The 16255-nt window shown below is 48.0% G+C and overlaps 1 protein-coding gene across 7 annotated transcripts in view; it reads left to right on the top strand.

The window, feature by feature from the left end:
* Positions 1-1100: 1100 nt before the first annotated feature.
* The window catches only part of AGPAT4 (1-acylglycerol-3-phosphate O-acyltransferase 4), a 128295-nt gene continuing 113140 nt past the window's right edge, over positions 1101-16255 (top strand). For 2 of the 7 annotated variants that reach the window (XM_045500227.1, XM_045500225.1), the window contains exon 1: positions 1101-1235. Coding sequence is in view for 4 of the 7 variants with exons in the window: in XM_045500223.1 (XP_045356179.1) it covers positions 1210-1296 (87 nt within the window). In the remaining 3 variants the exon portion in view is untranslated. Of the gene's footprint in view, positions 1361-16255 lie in introns of all 7 variants that reach the window. The other 5 variants (XM_045500223.1, XM_045500224.1, XM_045500222.1 and 2 more) reach the window with 3 other exon arrangements.

Below are 16255 nucleotides of genomic sequence, written 5' to 3'. Positions count from 1 at the left end.
CTTCTCTCCCACCATAACGGAGCAGAGCTCTTTCTCTGCTCTCTATCTCTGCTCTCATGGCGCACTGTTTTGCTCGGGTTTTGGTCTGGTTTCGTTCGGTTTTAGCAATCTGTAGGTCTTAGTAGTTCTACAGTGTGGTCTAGTTATTCGCGAGCATTCCATTCTTCCCCGTGGGCTGTCAACATCTAAAGAATGGGGTGAACACAGGGGTCGTAGGCAAAGGCTCCAGTGTTATTTGTGAGTATGGTTCTAATAGTGGACATTTGAAGGGCATACATCTTAACTATTTGGAGGTTGAAATCATGCTGTGGGCATGTTGGAGACGCGGTATTTGCAGAGTTGCTGTTGAAACTCTTTTTAAAGTTGTGATGACAGCGTTTGATTCTAAAGGTGTGCCCAGACCCACTCCAACACACTGGGTGCAAATGCCACGTGCGTGTGTGTGCGCGCGCGCGCGTGTGCGTGGTAATCGACCCCGGCGGGGAGAAAACACACCGACCCCAGAGCTTCTGTTTCCCAGTTCGGAACGTCTGCGATCACTTGGACTTTCCGGCATTATTTCCTTGAAGGTGCTTCGGGGCGCCGGTGGGTGGAGAGCGATCTCCCCGCAGCCCCGGGCGTAGCAGCGAGGGCGGGGGGGGGGGGGATCGGAGAGCGCGGGCATCTCTCCCACCCCCTCCCCCCCGCCCCGACCCCCCAGCAGACCCGCCGAGCGACCCGCGAGCCCCTTTGGGACCGTTTCCAGGTCGCCGCGCGGACGGGGCCGGAGTGCGTCCGGGCCGAGCCTGCAGGAGCCCTCGGGGCCCCGGGGATGCAACAGGGCGTGGGAGCCGCGGCAGGAAGAGAAGGGCCACCTAGCGGGCTTTGTTTCGGATTCGGCAGGTTCCCCGAGCCGGAGGCTTTGGAACGCGAAGCCGACCGAGGAGGCACTTCCTTACACTAATTGCAAGGGGAAGGGAGTGACTCATGTTACACCGGCTCGTAGCTTCCCTCCCCGTAACTGCTAAATTGTAGCTTTAAAAGGAAGTGACATGGGGTGGGGAGAGACGTCAGCTGAGGACCACTTTTTTTTTTTTTTCCCGAAGGGTCCACCCCATGGGTGGAGTCTCGCTTTTTTCTTTCCAGTGTTGGCTGACTTACAGCTCCTATAAACTAGTGGCAATTTCTGCACCCCAGCCTGCTCCCTTTCAGTTTCTGGTTCCCAAGCCCATGTGCCAGGGGCCGCCAGCAAGGAGGTATGTGCCGTTCGTGCGATTTCCAGGCGACTTCACCTCTGGGCGTGGCGGATGTTTGTGTGTGAGTGTCTGTGTCTCACTGTTATCCTCTGCGGGGCTGGACCTCACTAAAACCTCTGGAAGGGGTAGGTACAGAACGAGGAAGCGTGGAAGGTGGAGAAGGAAGTCAGGCTCCAGTGGGGACGTGGAGGGGCAGAGCCTGGAAGGCACGGGGGCTCTGCAGCCACAAAAGGACCCTTCCTTTGTGCTCAGCTGGGCGAGCGTTCGTTTCCCGGTGGTGATTTCGAGCTGCCGTTCAGGGCTTCCTCCCCGCCCCCCTCCCCCTGCGGCCCCCTCCCCTTGGGCCAAAGCCTTTTCTCTGCGATAGATGAAGCTGGGGAGAAGGTTCCTGTTACAGATCGGTCTCCTGTGTCATGCAACACGTTCTTCCGTCCCTGGCGTTTCTATGGCAACCACACAAAAAAAAATTACTCCACAAAAGGCAGCCCCCGATATAAATTGATTTATTTGTATTTCATTCCGAGTTTGCTGCTTTCCGGACCCGGTTATGGGCTCCGCTTGCCAAGATCCAGCACGGCTTTGTGGCTACCCCCTCCTCACTTTCATTTTGGTTTTTCCCTATCGGAGGAGGGCTGGGGGAGGGGTGTTGTCAAGGAAACAGGCATTTGGGATTACCTCTTTATTTACTTAATTTTTGGCCTATGAATTTCTCCGTCATATCTAGGAATTATGGAAGGAAGGGTTCTGTGTTTATGCGAGTCCTCCGTTTCTGGTCTGTTTTAGGAAACGAAGACAGTTTTCTAGACGTGGTGTTAATGCCGTGAGCAGCCTAAGCAAGGGGCGAGCATGCACTTCTTTATAGGAGGTGAGGTCCTTGAGAAAAGTTTTAGAGGGTGCTTGAGGACCAGCGCTGATGGGTACGTTATTATCTGCCCAGGTGTGCCCCATCGCCCAAATATGCAAAAGAGGGTTCTTTGCTCTAGCCTGAACTTACTCAGCACAAAACCTAAGTTCAGCAAGTACGAGTGGGTGACAAAAGGTAACTACTAGCAGGATTCTCTGGATGTTTTTGTTTTTGTTTTTGTTTTTCTTTGCACATCTTCCTTATGTGGATCACCTGTGCCATCCGCTCTCATTAAGGTCAGGATCTGTAGACCTTCTCGTTTTCAAAACCGGGAAAGCATTAGCCCATCTATGATTATGAGGCAAGCGTCTGCAGTTGGAGAAAAGTATCCCGAGAGGAGGGAGAAAGTGTGTGTGTGTGTGTGTAGGTGGGCAAGGATCAAAGTCCTAAGTTAAAGCTACTAGGGGCGCCTGGGTGGCGCAGTCGGTTAAGCGTCCGACTTCAGCCAGGTCACGATCTCGCGGTCCGTGAGTTCGAGCCCCGCGTCGGGCTCTGGGCTGATGGCTCAGAGCCTGGAGCCTGTTTCCGATTCTGTGTCTCCCTCTCTCTCTGCCCCTCCCCCGTTCATGCTCTGTCTCTCTCTGTCCCAAAAATAAATAAAAAAACGTTGAAAAAAAATAAAAAAAAAAAAAAGTCCTAAGTTAAAGCTACTGAATCTTCGCATCCTTTACGGGGAGAAAAAGAATTGATTTTCAGGAAAAGTATAGAATACAAGAGAAAAGTATCATCTCTCTGGTAATAAGCAAAGTTAAATATGATTAGAATCAAGGACATGTCTGCTAGAAAGACAGTCCAAATGGGCCTGTTAACAGGTGAGAGTCTTTTATTCAGTAAGTGTGAGGAAATATCTGATAACAGACACTATTTTCTTAATGGGCATATCCCGAATTACAAGTTAGCCTTTATAAGATAGATCAATAGTCGTCTCATCCTCGATTCTTAAAATGATCTGTAATTTTAAATAAAGACTTGAGAAGGTCGCTCAGCCCTCCGAGTCCCTTCTCGTTCTTGAAACCAAAAACATTACTCAGAAACCTCAGGCTAACCCCTCAGCATGGAAGCAGAAAAAAGGGGTGGTTTTAACGAGGTTCTGTTTGCAGAGATCCTGACCTAAACATGCTATTATCTGGGACTTCTAAAACTTACTATAATGCAAGAGGTCTCAAGTATTTCAGATACAAAAGGGACCTGAAAATGAGGATTGCATGGTATGGCACGAGGCTAGCCAGAACCAAATGGAGTTAAAGCCAAGAGAACTAGTTAAAGAGCAAAAAACAAAGCAAAGCGTCATTGAAAAAATCTGCCTCTCGCTTTGAAAAGCGCCCGTTGGCACACCGGAGCACTTGAGTTGTGGGTTTTCCGATGCTTGCAAAGAGCGTGGAAAGCAGTCTTGCTAAGTTACTGTTTTCCTAGTCTGAAAATGGTCCTCGGGGATGTAGATTTACCCCTTGACCCCGCAAAGCAGATGGATGGTGTGTGAGTCAAAGTCTGTGATTGGGGGGGGGGGGCGCTCTGGAGTTTCCAGACCTAGCAGTTTCACAACAAAAAGCCTTCCGGCATGGAGTTCAGAGGGCAAGAATCGTTGGGAAGCACAGCCAGAAATAAATAAATAAATACCGTCCTATAAATGGACCCTGAGCAGAGCTTAAAAACATAATAATAGCCCTGACCTGGGGAAGGTCAGGGAGGCTATAGAGCAAAGCAAATTCAGGACGCCATGAAAGAGGCTGAATAGAGTTGGTTGGTTCCAAGGAAAGACCTTTTGACATTGGCGTCAGTTGCCACTGAGTGGGGGCCTCACTCCAAGGCTCTGAACTGGGTGCCGTGAAACTGCGAAGAAAAGAGAAGTTGTGGTCTGGGCTCCCAAGTTAAAAATCAAGTTAAAAGTTCAAAATCAAGTTAAAAACCCAAGTTAAAACCAAACAGGTGTGAATGACGTGTGCGGACGTGCACAGGGCTGGAGGGCAGGAGACCAGGCAGGAGGGAGGTGAGAGAGAGCAGACGTGGTTAGTCTGAGAAGATTATGACCGGGAAGAGGATGTGGCGGTTGGAAGGAGAAGAGACAGACAAGTCAAGGGGAATAAGGCAATGTTGTCCCAGCTAACAGGGGTGGGTGGTAGGAGATGGTTCTCAGTTCTCGTCCCAAGTGGGGAGAAGTCCGTCTTTAGTGTGGAAATAGAGCAGGTATACCCTGTGCTGGTGGATATAGATTCAGGGGCAGAATTTTGTCTAAACCAGAGCAAGAAAGACTGGTAGAAGAAAGATGATGTGAGTAGGTGGTGGAATCATACCTCATCCAATGATTGTTGAGTTGAAGCTCAAGAAGTGAAGGCCAGGCTTCAATCAAGTAAGAGATTTGGGACAGGGAGCCCCACATGCCCCTGTGACATCATCCTAATAATACCTACCATTGCCATCGCTTTGAATTGTGGGATGGTCAGATGAGTGCGGGGCCAACTTAACTACATTTTGTGCAGTCTGCCGTATTCTCAAAAGGAGGTCTGACGAGTTATGTGAAGACTCTACATTCACAGTTCTAAATGGTTTTTAATACCTAAATGTGTAGAGAGACCTATGTGATCAAGCCTGCTCAGTAATCATCCAACACTACCCAGAGCGTGGGCAACTCTAATTCAGTAGTCTTCGTCCAAGACAGAATCAGTTTGGAAATCAAGTTTTGGAACTCTGAAATTTGGCTTAATGTATGGACCAGGGAAGACCACGGCTAAGGCTGTGGGAAAGAGCAAGCTCAAATCAGGAACTCGTTCTTTTAACGATATGCATTGTGCATCTATTGTCTGTCAAGTGCTATGGACACAACTGTGAGCAAAACTGGATACAGAGTAAACGGCCACAGTTTTCAAATATCTGAAGCCTTTTCCAGGGAGGTAATGTGACTGGCTGATCTCCATTTTCTTCTAATGACTGAGTAAGAGGAAATATCTTAAAACAAGAGCAATTTTTGGTGAGCATTATCATGGGATGATCTGTCTAACCTATGTCTCCTCCACTTTTCAAGACACACTCTTGTTCCACCAAAGATTTTCTACCTGTTTTTGATTTTGTCTTCATTTTGTTACTCTAGTTGGGTTTGTTCCACTTCTTCCTTTGATCCTAAATCCTACTTTTCAGTCACCCTTCATTCATCCCTTTGTACATTCATGCTTACATCATCCATCCACCCGTCCATTACTCACTCACTCAACAAATGATATTGACTATCATGTGTCAGGCACTGTAAATGATGGATATAGCAATAAGTAGGAAACTATTTCTTTCCTAAATAAGCTCAGGAACTAACAGGGAGAGAAATGTGGAAACAGCCCCTTAAACCAGAGGGTGTTATCTTTGAGCGATGCATTTATTGGCTAATGGTGCTGCATTCTTGTTTCATTGAACAAATTTATACATAGATTGTGCTGGGCAGAGAATGAAAGAGTGGTTAGCTGTTGACCATTGTCCATGTTAAAGTTTTCTTGTATCTTTCACACTGGTTGAGCTTATGGCTGGTGTCAGTAAACATTTGTTGATTAATGAAACGGGAAGAGGTAGGATTTCTGACCCAGGAGCCATAGAGGAATAGAGTCCAGAAGACTTACATGTTCTCTTTCTGAAAAGTACAAGCTGAGCCTTAATCTCTCAAAGTTCCCTCATAGCGAGTTACTTGTAGACTTCCATGGGACTATAGCTCCCTCCAGATGCACTCAATGTATAGCGTTTTTAAAAGAGAAACTCCCCCCTTCATCAAAATTATATGCCCAGTGGTTTACCAGAGAGCCTCTTGTCATTTAGAGCTAGGTTTCCCATAACACATTGCAAATCTATGTCTCCTTCCTACAAAACCTAGATTTAGGTTTCAACACCTTAAATCTAAATATCCAAAATACAGAATGTTAAAACTTTGTTGGAGTACTCCTGTTTATATTTCCTGAGGTCATGAAGCTCCTCTTAGAATTGTTTTGTGCCCACTTGATTTCCTACCTTCATCATGGAATTTATATGGGCAACCTAAAAAAGTTCTTCTGGAACACCACCCTCCTCTGCTTGTCAGACCTTCAGAGAAAACATTTAGCAAGTTCCCCTTCTTAGTTATTTTGATCTCATATGAGGTCAGCTTCTTCCTCCAGCATGAAGTTGTTGCAGAGTTCCAGATAATTCTGGTTGGCATAGATCTCTCCCTTCTGAATTTGGGTTGTACATAGTAGCTATTTCATGGTCATTTCTATGTGGGCTCCTACAAGAGAAGAGGCCACATTTTGGACTTCTTAGGAGTCTGAAGCTGATCACTAAAATTTCTGCAGAAGGTTATTGTTCAGTCTGGGGGATGACAGGTAGCTTGCAGAAGCCATCAGAGATGTTGAGGTGACCAGCCAACCTGTAGGCTCTCTGAGAACGCTTATAGCCCGCCTTCACGAGGACTTCCTGTGTCTATTACAGAGACCTCCCATGTATCAATTCGCTTGATCCTTATAACAAACCAAGCAGGTAAAAGTTTTCTTACTTTCCATTTTACAGATATAGAAGGCAAAGATTAGTGAGTTATTCACCTGGTTTCATAATAAGTAACAGAGCTAAGATTTGAACCAAGACCATAGCTTTCCCGAGCCCAGCTTGGAACCACTGTGCCCTCCGTATGGTTGGTTGGCATTGTATCCATCTGTCTGTGCCCAGGGCCAGCGCGGTGCTGCATACTGAACAGACACGCAGCAAACATTCCTGACATAATCATCAGATCTCCACCATGCAGGCCTTCCCCTGTATCCCTTTCATCTTAGTTTTTGGGAGCTGCAGAAATACTGGAAGAGACAGCAGTGGTTTTGAACTTGGGGAAAAACCAGTAGCAGAATGTGTAAGACACGCTACTGTGGTTTTCAAGGAGCTTGGCTGTTCTGGTTTAGCCAGGGAAGTGATCTGGTGGGGAAGGGGAAGGGCCCTGTTGCTAAAATATCTGAATGACAGTGCAAGGCATCACATCAAATTAAATAGGAACTGTTCTCAAAACACATTTTTAACCAAGGGTTGAGCTTTGCTTAGAAATTGCTCTTAAGGACACCTGTGGTGGCTTCTTGAAAGGCTCCCAAGGCTGTGGGTGGAGAGTCCGACTCTCTTTTCTGCTGTTGACTGCCAACAAATCTATCACCGAGTGTAAAGGCAGAGTGTCATCTGGGAAGACATTGCCTGTGCTGATCTCAGACAAACTTTGAAATAAGACCTGGTGAAAATGGGGAGGGAAATTTGGCCTTTTTCCCATCTCCATCGGCTCCCTCGTGAGCTGTCACCTCTCTGTGGGCAGAGGTTAACCCAGGCTGATGAAATTTTAAAGAGTCTGTCCGTACCAAGTGCTTCTTCCCAGAATGCTGCCACTCTCAGCACACAATCAGTGCAGTCCCCGGACCTTCCTACTGGGACCAGCTCACGCCCCCCTCTTTTCTTTCTTCTGCGGCGGGGAAGGGCAGGTTGCATGGAGATATGGCGACAGCTTCTTTCCCCAAATGTGCACCACCCTTTGGGTCTATCTCTCAAACTCCTGTCCTCTGTTTTCCTCCATCCCATCATCCGTGCTTTAGAAAACTCCCTCGAGATGCCATTACGTTATATGACAATTCAGTCTTTATGGTTCTATCCTTTTTATTTTTTTTCCAGTTTTTTTTAAGTTTATTTATTTATTTTGAGAGAGAGAGAGAGAGAGCATGAGTAGGGGAGGTACAGACAGAGGGAGAGAGAGAGAATCCCAAGCAGGCTCTGCACTGTCAGCACAGAGCCCGATGTGGGGCTCAAACACATGAACTGTGAGATCGTGACCCGAGCCGAGATCAAGAGTCAGATGCTTAACCCACTGAGCCACCCAGGCGCCCCTTTATGGTTCTATCCTAATGACTGCACTGGGTGCTTCCTGGTGGACCGGGGTTTTCTAACTGTTAGCACTGTTTCTTGCACAGAGCAGGGTCTGGCATTGAATGGGTACTGTAGCCTAGAGAAAGGTGGGCGCAAGGAGTCAGGGGTCAGATGGCCCCCGCCAGGACTTCCCAGGCTGACTTTCCTTGAGGACAAATTCTCAACCTGGGCGCTGTTGACATTTTGAGCCAAGTCATTCCTTGTGGGGCCTTGCTGTGCGTTGTGGGATGTTTGCATGCCAGTAGTCACCTCCCCACCCCAGGAGTGACAGCCAGAAACATTCCAGACTTTGTTAAATGTACTCTGGCAGGGCGGAGTTACCTGCCATTGGGAACTCTAGGGAACTCTTACATCTGACACTCAGAAACCCGGTTAGCTGGCTGGTGATCTAAGAGAACTCATCTCTCAGGACTAACTTGCACTCACCGGCTTTATAACAATGGCCCCAACCAAAGGGGCAATTCGTTCATTTAAATCAATTGATAGGAATTGAAAGATAATAAGAACACAGGTGTAACCACAAAATAATCAAATGTGGCCCCCTGCCCAGGATTCCATTTAGGTCGCCCCTACCGCTCAGCTGGCTGAGCCCGGGGTGGGCAGGGGGGCTAAACTTGGGGTGAAACAACCCACTCCCCAGTCCCGGTGGGATGGACTAACATATGTAAGGAAAGAGTTGTGAGAACCGCTCAGTATTCCTGACTTCTGGTGAGTCTGCTGGGATTTACTGCTGGGATTCCCAGTTTCTAGGCCAACCAGTGTGCTGCCCACCCAGGTCTCCCTCTTTTTATTTGCCTCTTAGTACCCACCTCCAATTCTGTAGGCATTTCAAGCCTCTCCTGCCTTCTCACTGAAGCCAGAGGGTCACTTTTATTGCTGGTCCTGGGACCAGCTCCTACTTCAGGTAACCCCCCACCCCACCCCGCCTTGGCATCCCCAAGGCTCCCTAACGGCTCCCCAGCAGCTCTCCAGCCCGGTGCCAGCAACGCTAGGCGTCTAGTCTGTCCAGGTGTTGTGTCTGCCCTTCTCTTCCCTTCTTCCTTCCAGGACCAGAAAGATGGGCGGGGGGCGGGGGGGGGGGTCTATTCTTCCAAACTCCCACACAATTCCAGAACCTTCTCACAGCATTGCTTCCTGAACCCTTGTATCCAGCCTATGGTTGGCCAAGCACTGAAGGTACAGAGATGAACCAGACCGAGTCTGCCCGTGGGGATAAGACAGACTCTGAAAGCATTGCATACGCTTGCATGATGTGCTCTCTCCCATAACTTCCCTGGATCTTCTTTCAGGGTTGAAGGACCTTCCATAGCTTCAAAATGAGCAGAAATTCTACATCTTAACCCCTGAATCATGTGGAAATTTAAGAAGTTACTTAAGACCAAATAATCTAATGAAAGTTCTGTGGTGTCACTAAAATCCTCATTTGGCCTCCATTTCTAGCAGAATAATAGGGTTAAAGTTTAAGTAGGGGAAACAGGGAGAAAGGACTGCGGAGATATTTTAAATGTGCCTGATTGTTTTAATTATTTATATTGGGTCCAATTTTAGCTAGATTGAGATTTCATCCCCCCTCCCCTTCTTCCACTCCTTCTGTCTTCTCAAATGGTTGAATCTGTGATTTGTCTTTAAGACAGTCTGGTCTTAACAGCTTCCCCTCCGGCCTGGTTCCCCAGAGAAGATGTACCTGTCTTGAACATGTGCTTAGCCAGGCTGGGATCTAGTTGTTCCCTGTGGGTGTTGGGCAAGCGTTGAGTTGCAATTTCCCAAGAACGGTTATGCTATGTGGCACACCCTGCCTGCCTCTCTGGGGAGGGAGAGGATTAGCAGGTGGGGAGTCAAGGTGTCCAGTCCTTGTCAAAGGCCACAGGAATATTTCATTAGCGAGAATCTGGTGACTGTCCCGCCTCCTTCCCTAGACACTTATGCTGGGCCACAGAGACTGGGGGTCTTTTCGGGACAATGAGAAGCAGCATGGCACAAGGGAGGACCAGGGCAGGGTAGCAAAGCCTGGGTTGGGGGCCCAGTCCTAGCCACCTGCTTCCTTTCAGTGGGACCTTGGGCTTCTTGAAACTAGGAGCTGTCTCTTGGTGGGTACTGTCCCTGGCCCTGGGAGGTAGCCTCACATGTCCTGTGTCCTCATTTCTCAGTCTGGTCAGGGAGGAGTCCAGGCGTAGACACAAACGTCTTCAACCACCCACAGGTTGGGGTCATACTGGGGAGTGTGCCAGAAATTGTGCGGAGCTGCGGGAGAGACTGGGCCCAGGTCACCCAAGCATCCGTTTTGCGGAAAGGTCTAAAATTTATTTTACTTTAAAAAAGAAAACAAAGATGGATATGCCATGATAGAACACACAACATTTACATGAACTTTTAAGACAAAACACGCTTGATTGTTTGGATGGCTTTAGGCCATAGCTCCAGACCTTTTGGAGTTAGCTTCCTCTGCTAAAGGGAACATTTCTGCAGAAACTTCTAGAGTGCTGAGTTGGATGATCTCTAAGTGACTTTGTGGGAAGGAAGAGTCGATTTATTGTGCTGTCCCTTCCAATGCCTTTCCTCTTTACCACTGTCACTAAATGAGGAGTCTTGGCGATGGGATGGGGTGGGGGGAAGCAGGGTTTGAGTCATCTCTGAGAACTGGCCTGCCTTGACTCTGTTTTCTCCTCTCTCTGTTCCTGATGGTATAACTGATGGGGGGTTGCTTGGGTCTCTTTTTGGCTCTGGTCACCCACCACCCACCTTTTTGGACTTTCCTCCCTTCTGGAATAACCCCATCTCTGGATTAGCACAGTGCCTTGTTCTGTTCTTTCTGATGTCTCTTCCTCTCCCATTGCCTTGACTATCTCTCGAATAAGGAGTTACTTTAACTCCTACTGCCTGCAGCTATCTTTTATCTTATTGTCAGTTTATGATACACTACTTCCCGTCCTCATAAGTATTTCTTTCATTGGGATTATCTTTTGAAATTTGGACGAAACAGGCAAGTAAAATTTGCCGATTCTAATCCCAACAAACTGTCATAAAGGTACCCATTACTCCACGCTCTCCAGTGGGGAGAAAAATAACCTAAGTCAAACCTCCTGTGTAAATAAGAAGGCTGGATAGACCTTGTTGTAATAGAGGGAAGGAGGAGAACCCGACGCCTAACTACCCTCAATAAACCACTTTTTTTTCCCTTTCCAGTTAAACTTTGTTGGAGGAAAAAAAAAAAAAAATCTGAACTGTGGACTTTGCCCAGGCATAAGCAAACCATGTTTTATTTGGTATATTCGAGAATAATAAGGAAGAAGGGTCGACCTCGTGTGTGTGTGTGTGTGTGTGTGTGTGTGTGTGTCCGTACTCTTCTTAAAACCATGTTATTAGGCCACCTGCCTGGCTTGGTTGGTAGGGCGTGTGACTCTTGATCTCAGGGTCAGGAGCTCAAGCCCCACATTGGTTGTAGAGATTACTTAAGTAAATAAAACCATATTCTTAAGCATAGATACGCTGTGTCACTTGGCCCAACATTTCACTGAAAATGTGAATAATGCTGTGAAATTATTAGGCTGCTGTGATGTCTGCACATAAGAAGTCTTACCACGTATTCCAGTGCAATGTATATTTGCATATTTGTGTGACACAGGATGGTGCGATCGGCATTATGGTGTGGAGCCTGTTGAAAGTAGAGAAAAGGTCCTCTGTGACCACAGGGGGTTTATTATCTAATTTAGTTTAAAACGAGCAAGTCTGCCAAAGTGCATTCCATTTAGGAGATGGTAGACTATCTACTTGGGGACGGATTCGACCATGTGGAGCCAGCCCCAAATCTGTAGTGGGAAATAATTATTGTCAAAAGCCTATGTACTTTATGAGGCCAGATCTGATTTTACCCTGAACCTACTGGCACGGCGTGTATAATACCGAAGTTACTGGCTTAACAAGGGTGGTTACCTGTTTGCCTGCGTAAATTGTGAAAAAGCAACCACGATAGCAAGGTAGGAAAAGAAGGAATGGTCGACTGAAAAAACTTGTCCGGGGGCATCTGGGTGGCTCAGTCGGTTAAGCGTCCGACTTCGGCTCAGGTCATGATCTCACAGTTTGTGGGTTCGAGCCCCACGTCGGGCTCTGGGCTGATGGCTCAGAGCCTGGAGCCTGCTTCCGATTCTGTGTCTCCCTCTCTCTCTGCCCCTCCCCAGCTCACACTTTGTCTCTCTCTCTCTCTTAAAAATAAATAAACATTAAAAAAATTTTTTTTTAAATCGTCCATGGTTGAGACACACTCACGTCCGGCAGAATCGAGGTCCTGAGCCGTTGGCGTGGTATCTAACCTACTCCCTTTACTAAGGGAAGAGAGTCCAGATGCCAGTGGAAGAGAAGTTGCCATCAAAAACAAAGAACGGTTTTGTCAGCTTTAGTTCTAAATTTTAGCTTTGCCGAAAATTATTTTCACTAAAAAAAAAGCTGTCCCTGGTTCACATGGGTGGCGAAGCTGATGGCTACACGTAAAGTCCCGGTGGCCAGCTGCCTGCCCGTGGGCCGTAGCCCTCCTGCGTGGAAGCCGAGCTCTGAGCTGGCCATCCAGGTCCAGATGGAGTCTCCGGGAGCGTCTGCTCCCTGTTCTCAGTCTCCTTCTCACCTCAGACTCCAATGGAAGGAAAGGAATCAAAGGAAGAAAGGGTGAGCCTCCGTGGAGCTGGCCTGCTGACCTGGCATGCTTGGTCTTTGATGCAGAGGCAGAGTTGGGGACGCAGCCACAGATGGCACGGAGGGAAGACGTGGCTCCAGCCAGCTACATCTCACTCCCTTATTTCCGTCCCCGGGCCTCCGTGGCAGAGCCTTGCCCACGTTCTCAACCTTGCCTGCCTGTTAGAATTGCCTGCCTTGGACCAGCTGCTTGAGTCTCTGGTTCCTCGATTAAAAAAAAAAAAAAAAATGTTTTCTAGGTGATTCTGAGGGGCTGGGAGAACAGGAACCGTGTGACAGAAAGGGGGTGGCTAGTAAGACAGTGACTGGACAAACAGAAACCAGAACCAGGAGACAAGCAATGGGGATGATGATGATAGCCACATTTATGGTTATCATGTGCCAGGCAGGGTTCCAGAAACAGCTAATCTTCACCATGAGCCCGTGAAGTAGGACCTACTATCTCCATCTTACCGATGAGGAAACTGAGGTTAAGTAATCTGCCCGGGGTCGTGGAGCCCATAAAGGCAAAGCAGGTCTTTGGCTCTTGAGTCCCTGCCCTGGTGTTAAGGCTGATAACTTTCCATGACACAGCCTCTTCAGATACTCAGTCTGCAAGGTTCCGTGTTACAAGAGCGCAGCAAGGAGCTCAGAGCCTACTTCGTAACTAAACCAAAAGGAATAAAGCAGATGAAACCAGTTGCAGGAAATCCCCTCATCCCTGATTTTGGTTCGCCTTGTGTTTTGCCCAGCGCCTCTTGGATTTCACTTTAATGGTGGTGGTAGAGAGTCATAGCAGAAAGAGTCGGGAAGGTTCTATCGTCTCTGACCGACATATGTTCCTAGGATGGAGCTAGAGTTACATGACGGAGTTTTCCCACGTCAAATACAGCTTGGTGGCATTACATTATCAGCTGGAGCGATGGAAAGTAAAATGCCCCACCTGCCTGTATGAAGGCTGCTTCGCTAACGAGGATGCCCCGGTCTGGGTGCTGTGTCTCAGCTCCATTCCACTGACATTGTGTCAGGTTATTCATACGCGGTGAGCAGGGTGTTTGTCTGGACCAGTGTGGTGGATGTGACTGACCACTGAAGTCATTCACGTTATGAATCTTTGCTAAGCACCTGCCACGGCCAGGCCCACGCGCTGGACACCGTGGATACAGACGAAAGCACTTTTGCTCCTGAGGAATTCAGGCTGTAGGACGGCAGACAGATACACAAAGGAAAACATTTATTGATGTCACACGGCCTGTGCTGAACCTTTTACATCACTTCCCCAGGCAGTAAGTAATCGTTACCACGCAAGGGTTAAGTTCTTGAATCCTGAACTTCACAGCGAAGATAGAGGGGACCCTGAGAAGGCAGGGGAAAGGGCATGTCTCGGTTTGGGGGAGGGCAGCTGGGTGGTACAGGCTAGGGCAGGGTTTGGAAAGATGACCACACGCCGGGCAAGTCAACTGGGGGAGGGGGAAGGGAGGGCAGCAGGCAGATGGGACAGACCCGGAGTGCAGAAGTGGGACAGTGAGCCCTGCTGGGGCAAAGTGACCGCTGAGGTGTGCCCTCTAGGAAAACCGTCCTGACCTCCTCACTGCCCTGCCCGCCCTCACTTTTTATTCTAAAAACACACTGCATTTTGGGAGGGTAGCTGCTAGCATTTAAATTTCTCTCCTCCTCCTTCCCTACTGTGTAGCCAGCTCCTGGATGCCATTGGGCGTTTCCACTCCCCTGGGTGGTGCCTCAGTAAATATTGGGGAAGGAGTGACGGGCATCCTCCGGGGAGGGGTCCTTACAGGGGGAGTCTCTCTCACCAACCCCCCCCCCCACCCCCCACCGATGCTGCCAGTTTTTTTTTTTTTTTTTCAACGTTTATTTTTGGGACAGAGAGAGACAGAGCATGAACGGGGGAGGGGCAGAGAGAGAGGGAGACACAGAATCGGAAACAGGCTCCAGGCTCTGAGCCATCACTGCCAGTTTTATTGTAGCCTGAACCACATCAGAGCAACAAGCTGCCGGGCCAGCAGGGCTTCTGTTGGAGGCACTGAACCTCTTTCCCCAGGAGATGTTTCTGTCGTTAGAGGATGCAGTTCAGCGGCAGCCCCAAACACGCGCAGTGCCCCGTGGCCGTGGAAGTCCTCCCGTGGTGGCCCGTGCGGGTCCCAGTGTGTGAACTGTAACGTCGCACAGAACCTCCCGCTTGGTATGAGCTCTGCGCTCACGGTCTTGAAATTCTTCCTAAATTCTGACCAAGGGGCCCTACGCTCTCATTTTGCACCGGGCCCTGAAAATGATCTAGTCCCTACGGCATTGAGTCTAGAGAGGTTTATTGGGTGTTCGTGAATGCCAGGGAGTCTGGTGGGGCTACAGTTCTGCCCTCACTGCGGACAGCTGTTCAAAAGCAAGACCGTGTGAGACAAGATGGCCACATAAAGATCCGTCCGTGACCACGAGCAGCTCAGGGCGTGGATGCCACTGCCAGCCAGTGTCACGTGAGGCCATCTCGGAGTAGGAAGGATGGTGTGTTTGTTGGGCAAAGCTTGTGGTAAAATTGTTCGCACACATTCTTTACCTCTGGCCATGTGATTAAATTTTCAACCGAATCTTCCTGAAACTCAGTCTGAAGAATGGCTCTCTGTTGATGGTGTTTCCGTGGTTTTTTGGGGGGGGAAATAGAACCATCTTCCAACATACGAAGATGCCAAAGTCCAAGGCCAAAGTTGCCTCAACTAAGAGAAATCATTTCTGGTGATCGTGAGAGATTATTGCTCTCCTGTGCCCGTTTAAGTGTGTGCGTATGTTTTCTGTATTTTGGGTGCCTTTCTGACTCGAGGCCCGAATAAAAAATATATGTTTCAAGTTTTCTGAGAAAAACATCAACTTTATATTCAGTAGAAAATAACTTTTTAAAAAACAAAATTCTAAAAATTAATACGTAGATACTTTCAGGTATTTGGAGATTCTGCCCACCCTGTTTGTGGGAAATCTGTTTTCAAATGGGGAAGGATAGAAAACCGGAAAGGTGGGATTGCTGCCATTTTGAATTCTTTCAGTTATTCCAGCCAAGACAAATCACTTTTGAAGGAATGGAGAGAATTTACAGTTTTCATCTCTGAATTGCCATTCTCACTCTTGGCGATCTCGTGGGGAAATTGGAAAAGTATCATACGACTGGAGACAAGTGAAATTCCCTGTTTGCAAAAGCTGGGAAACATAAATACTGGAGCCTTTATTCTGGTATGCAGGACTGGCCCCAAATATTTCAGTTCATTAACTAATAAATAATCACATGGAGCCAGCATCCACTGTAGCTAAATTCTGTTGAGTTGACTTAACCTATTTTTTTCATTGGTACCATTATTGGGTGGGTCAATGGGGAAAATGCCAGAGCAAAGGTGTTATCTTTATTTAAGTAAAACTGTAACAGAATGTACCCATATGCTTTTATGTATATGACAGGGCAGCTGGGGGTTGGGAGAGCAGCTGGACTCATAGCTAATGAAACAATGAAACAGGCATGTTTTTATTTCCACTATGAAACAGAAGATGGAACTCATGCTGT

The sequence above is a fragment of the Leopardus geoffroyi genome, chromosome B2 (genome assembly GCF_018350155.1).
Source record: "Leopardus geoffroyi isolate Oge1 chromosome B2, O.geoffroyi_Oge1_pat1.0, whole genome shotgun sequence".
NCBI lineage: Eukaryota > Metazoa > Chordata > Mammalia > Carnivora > Felidae > Leopardus > Leopardus geoffroyi.
Note: the sequence above shows the minus strand (reverse complement) of the source record. Positions and strands in the feature narration are given on the sequence as shown.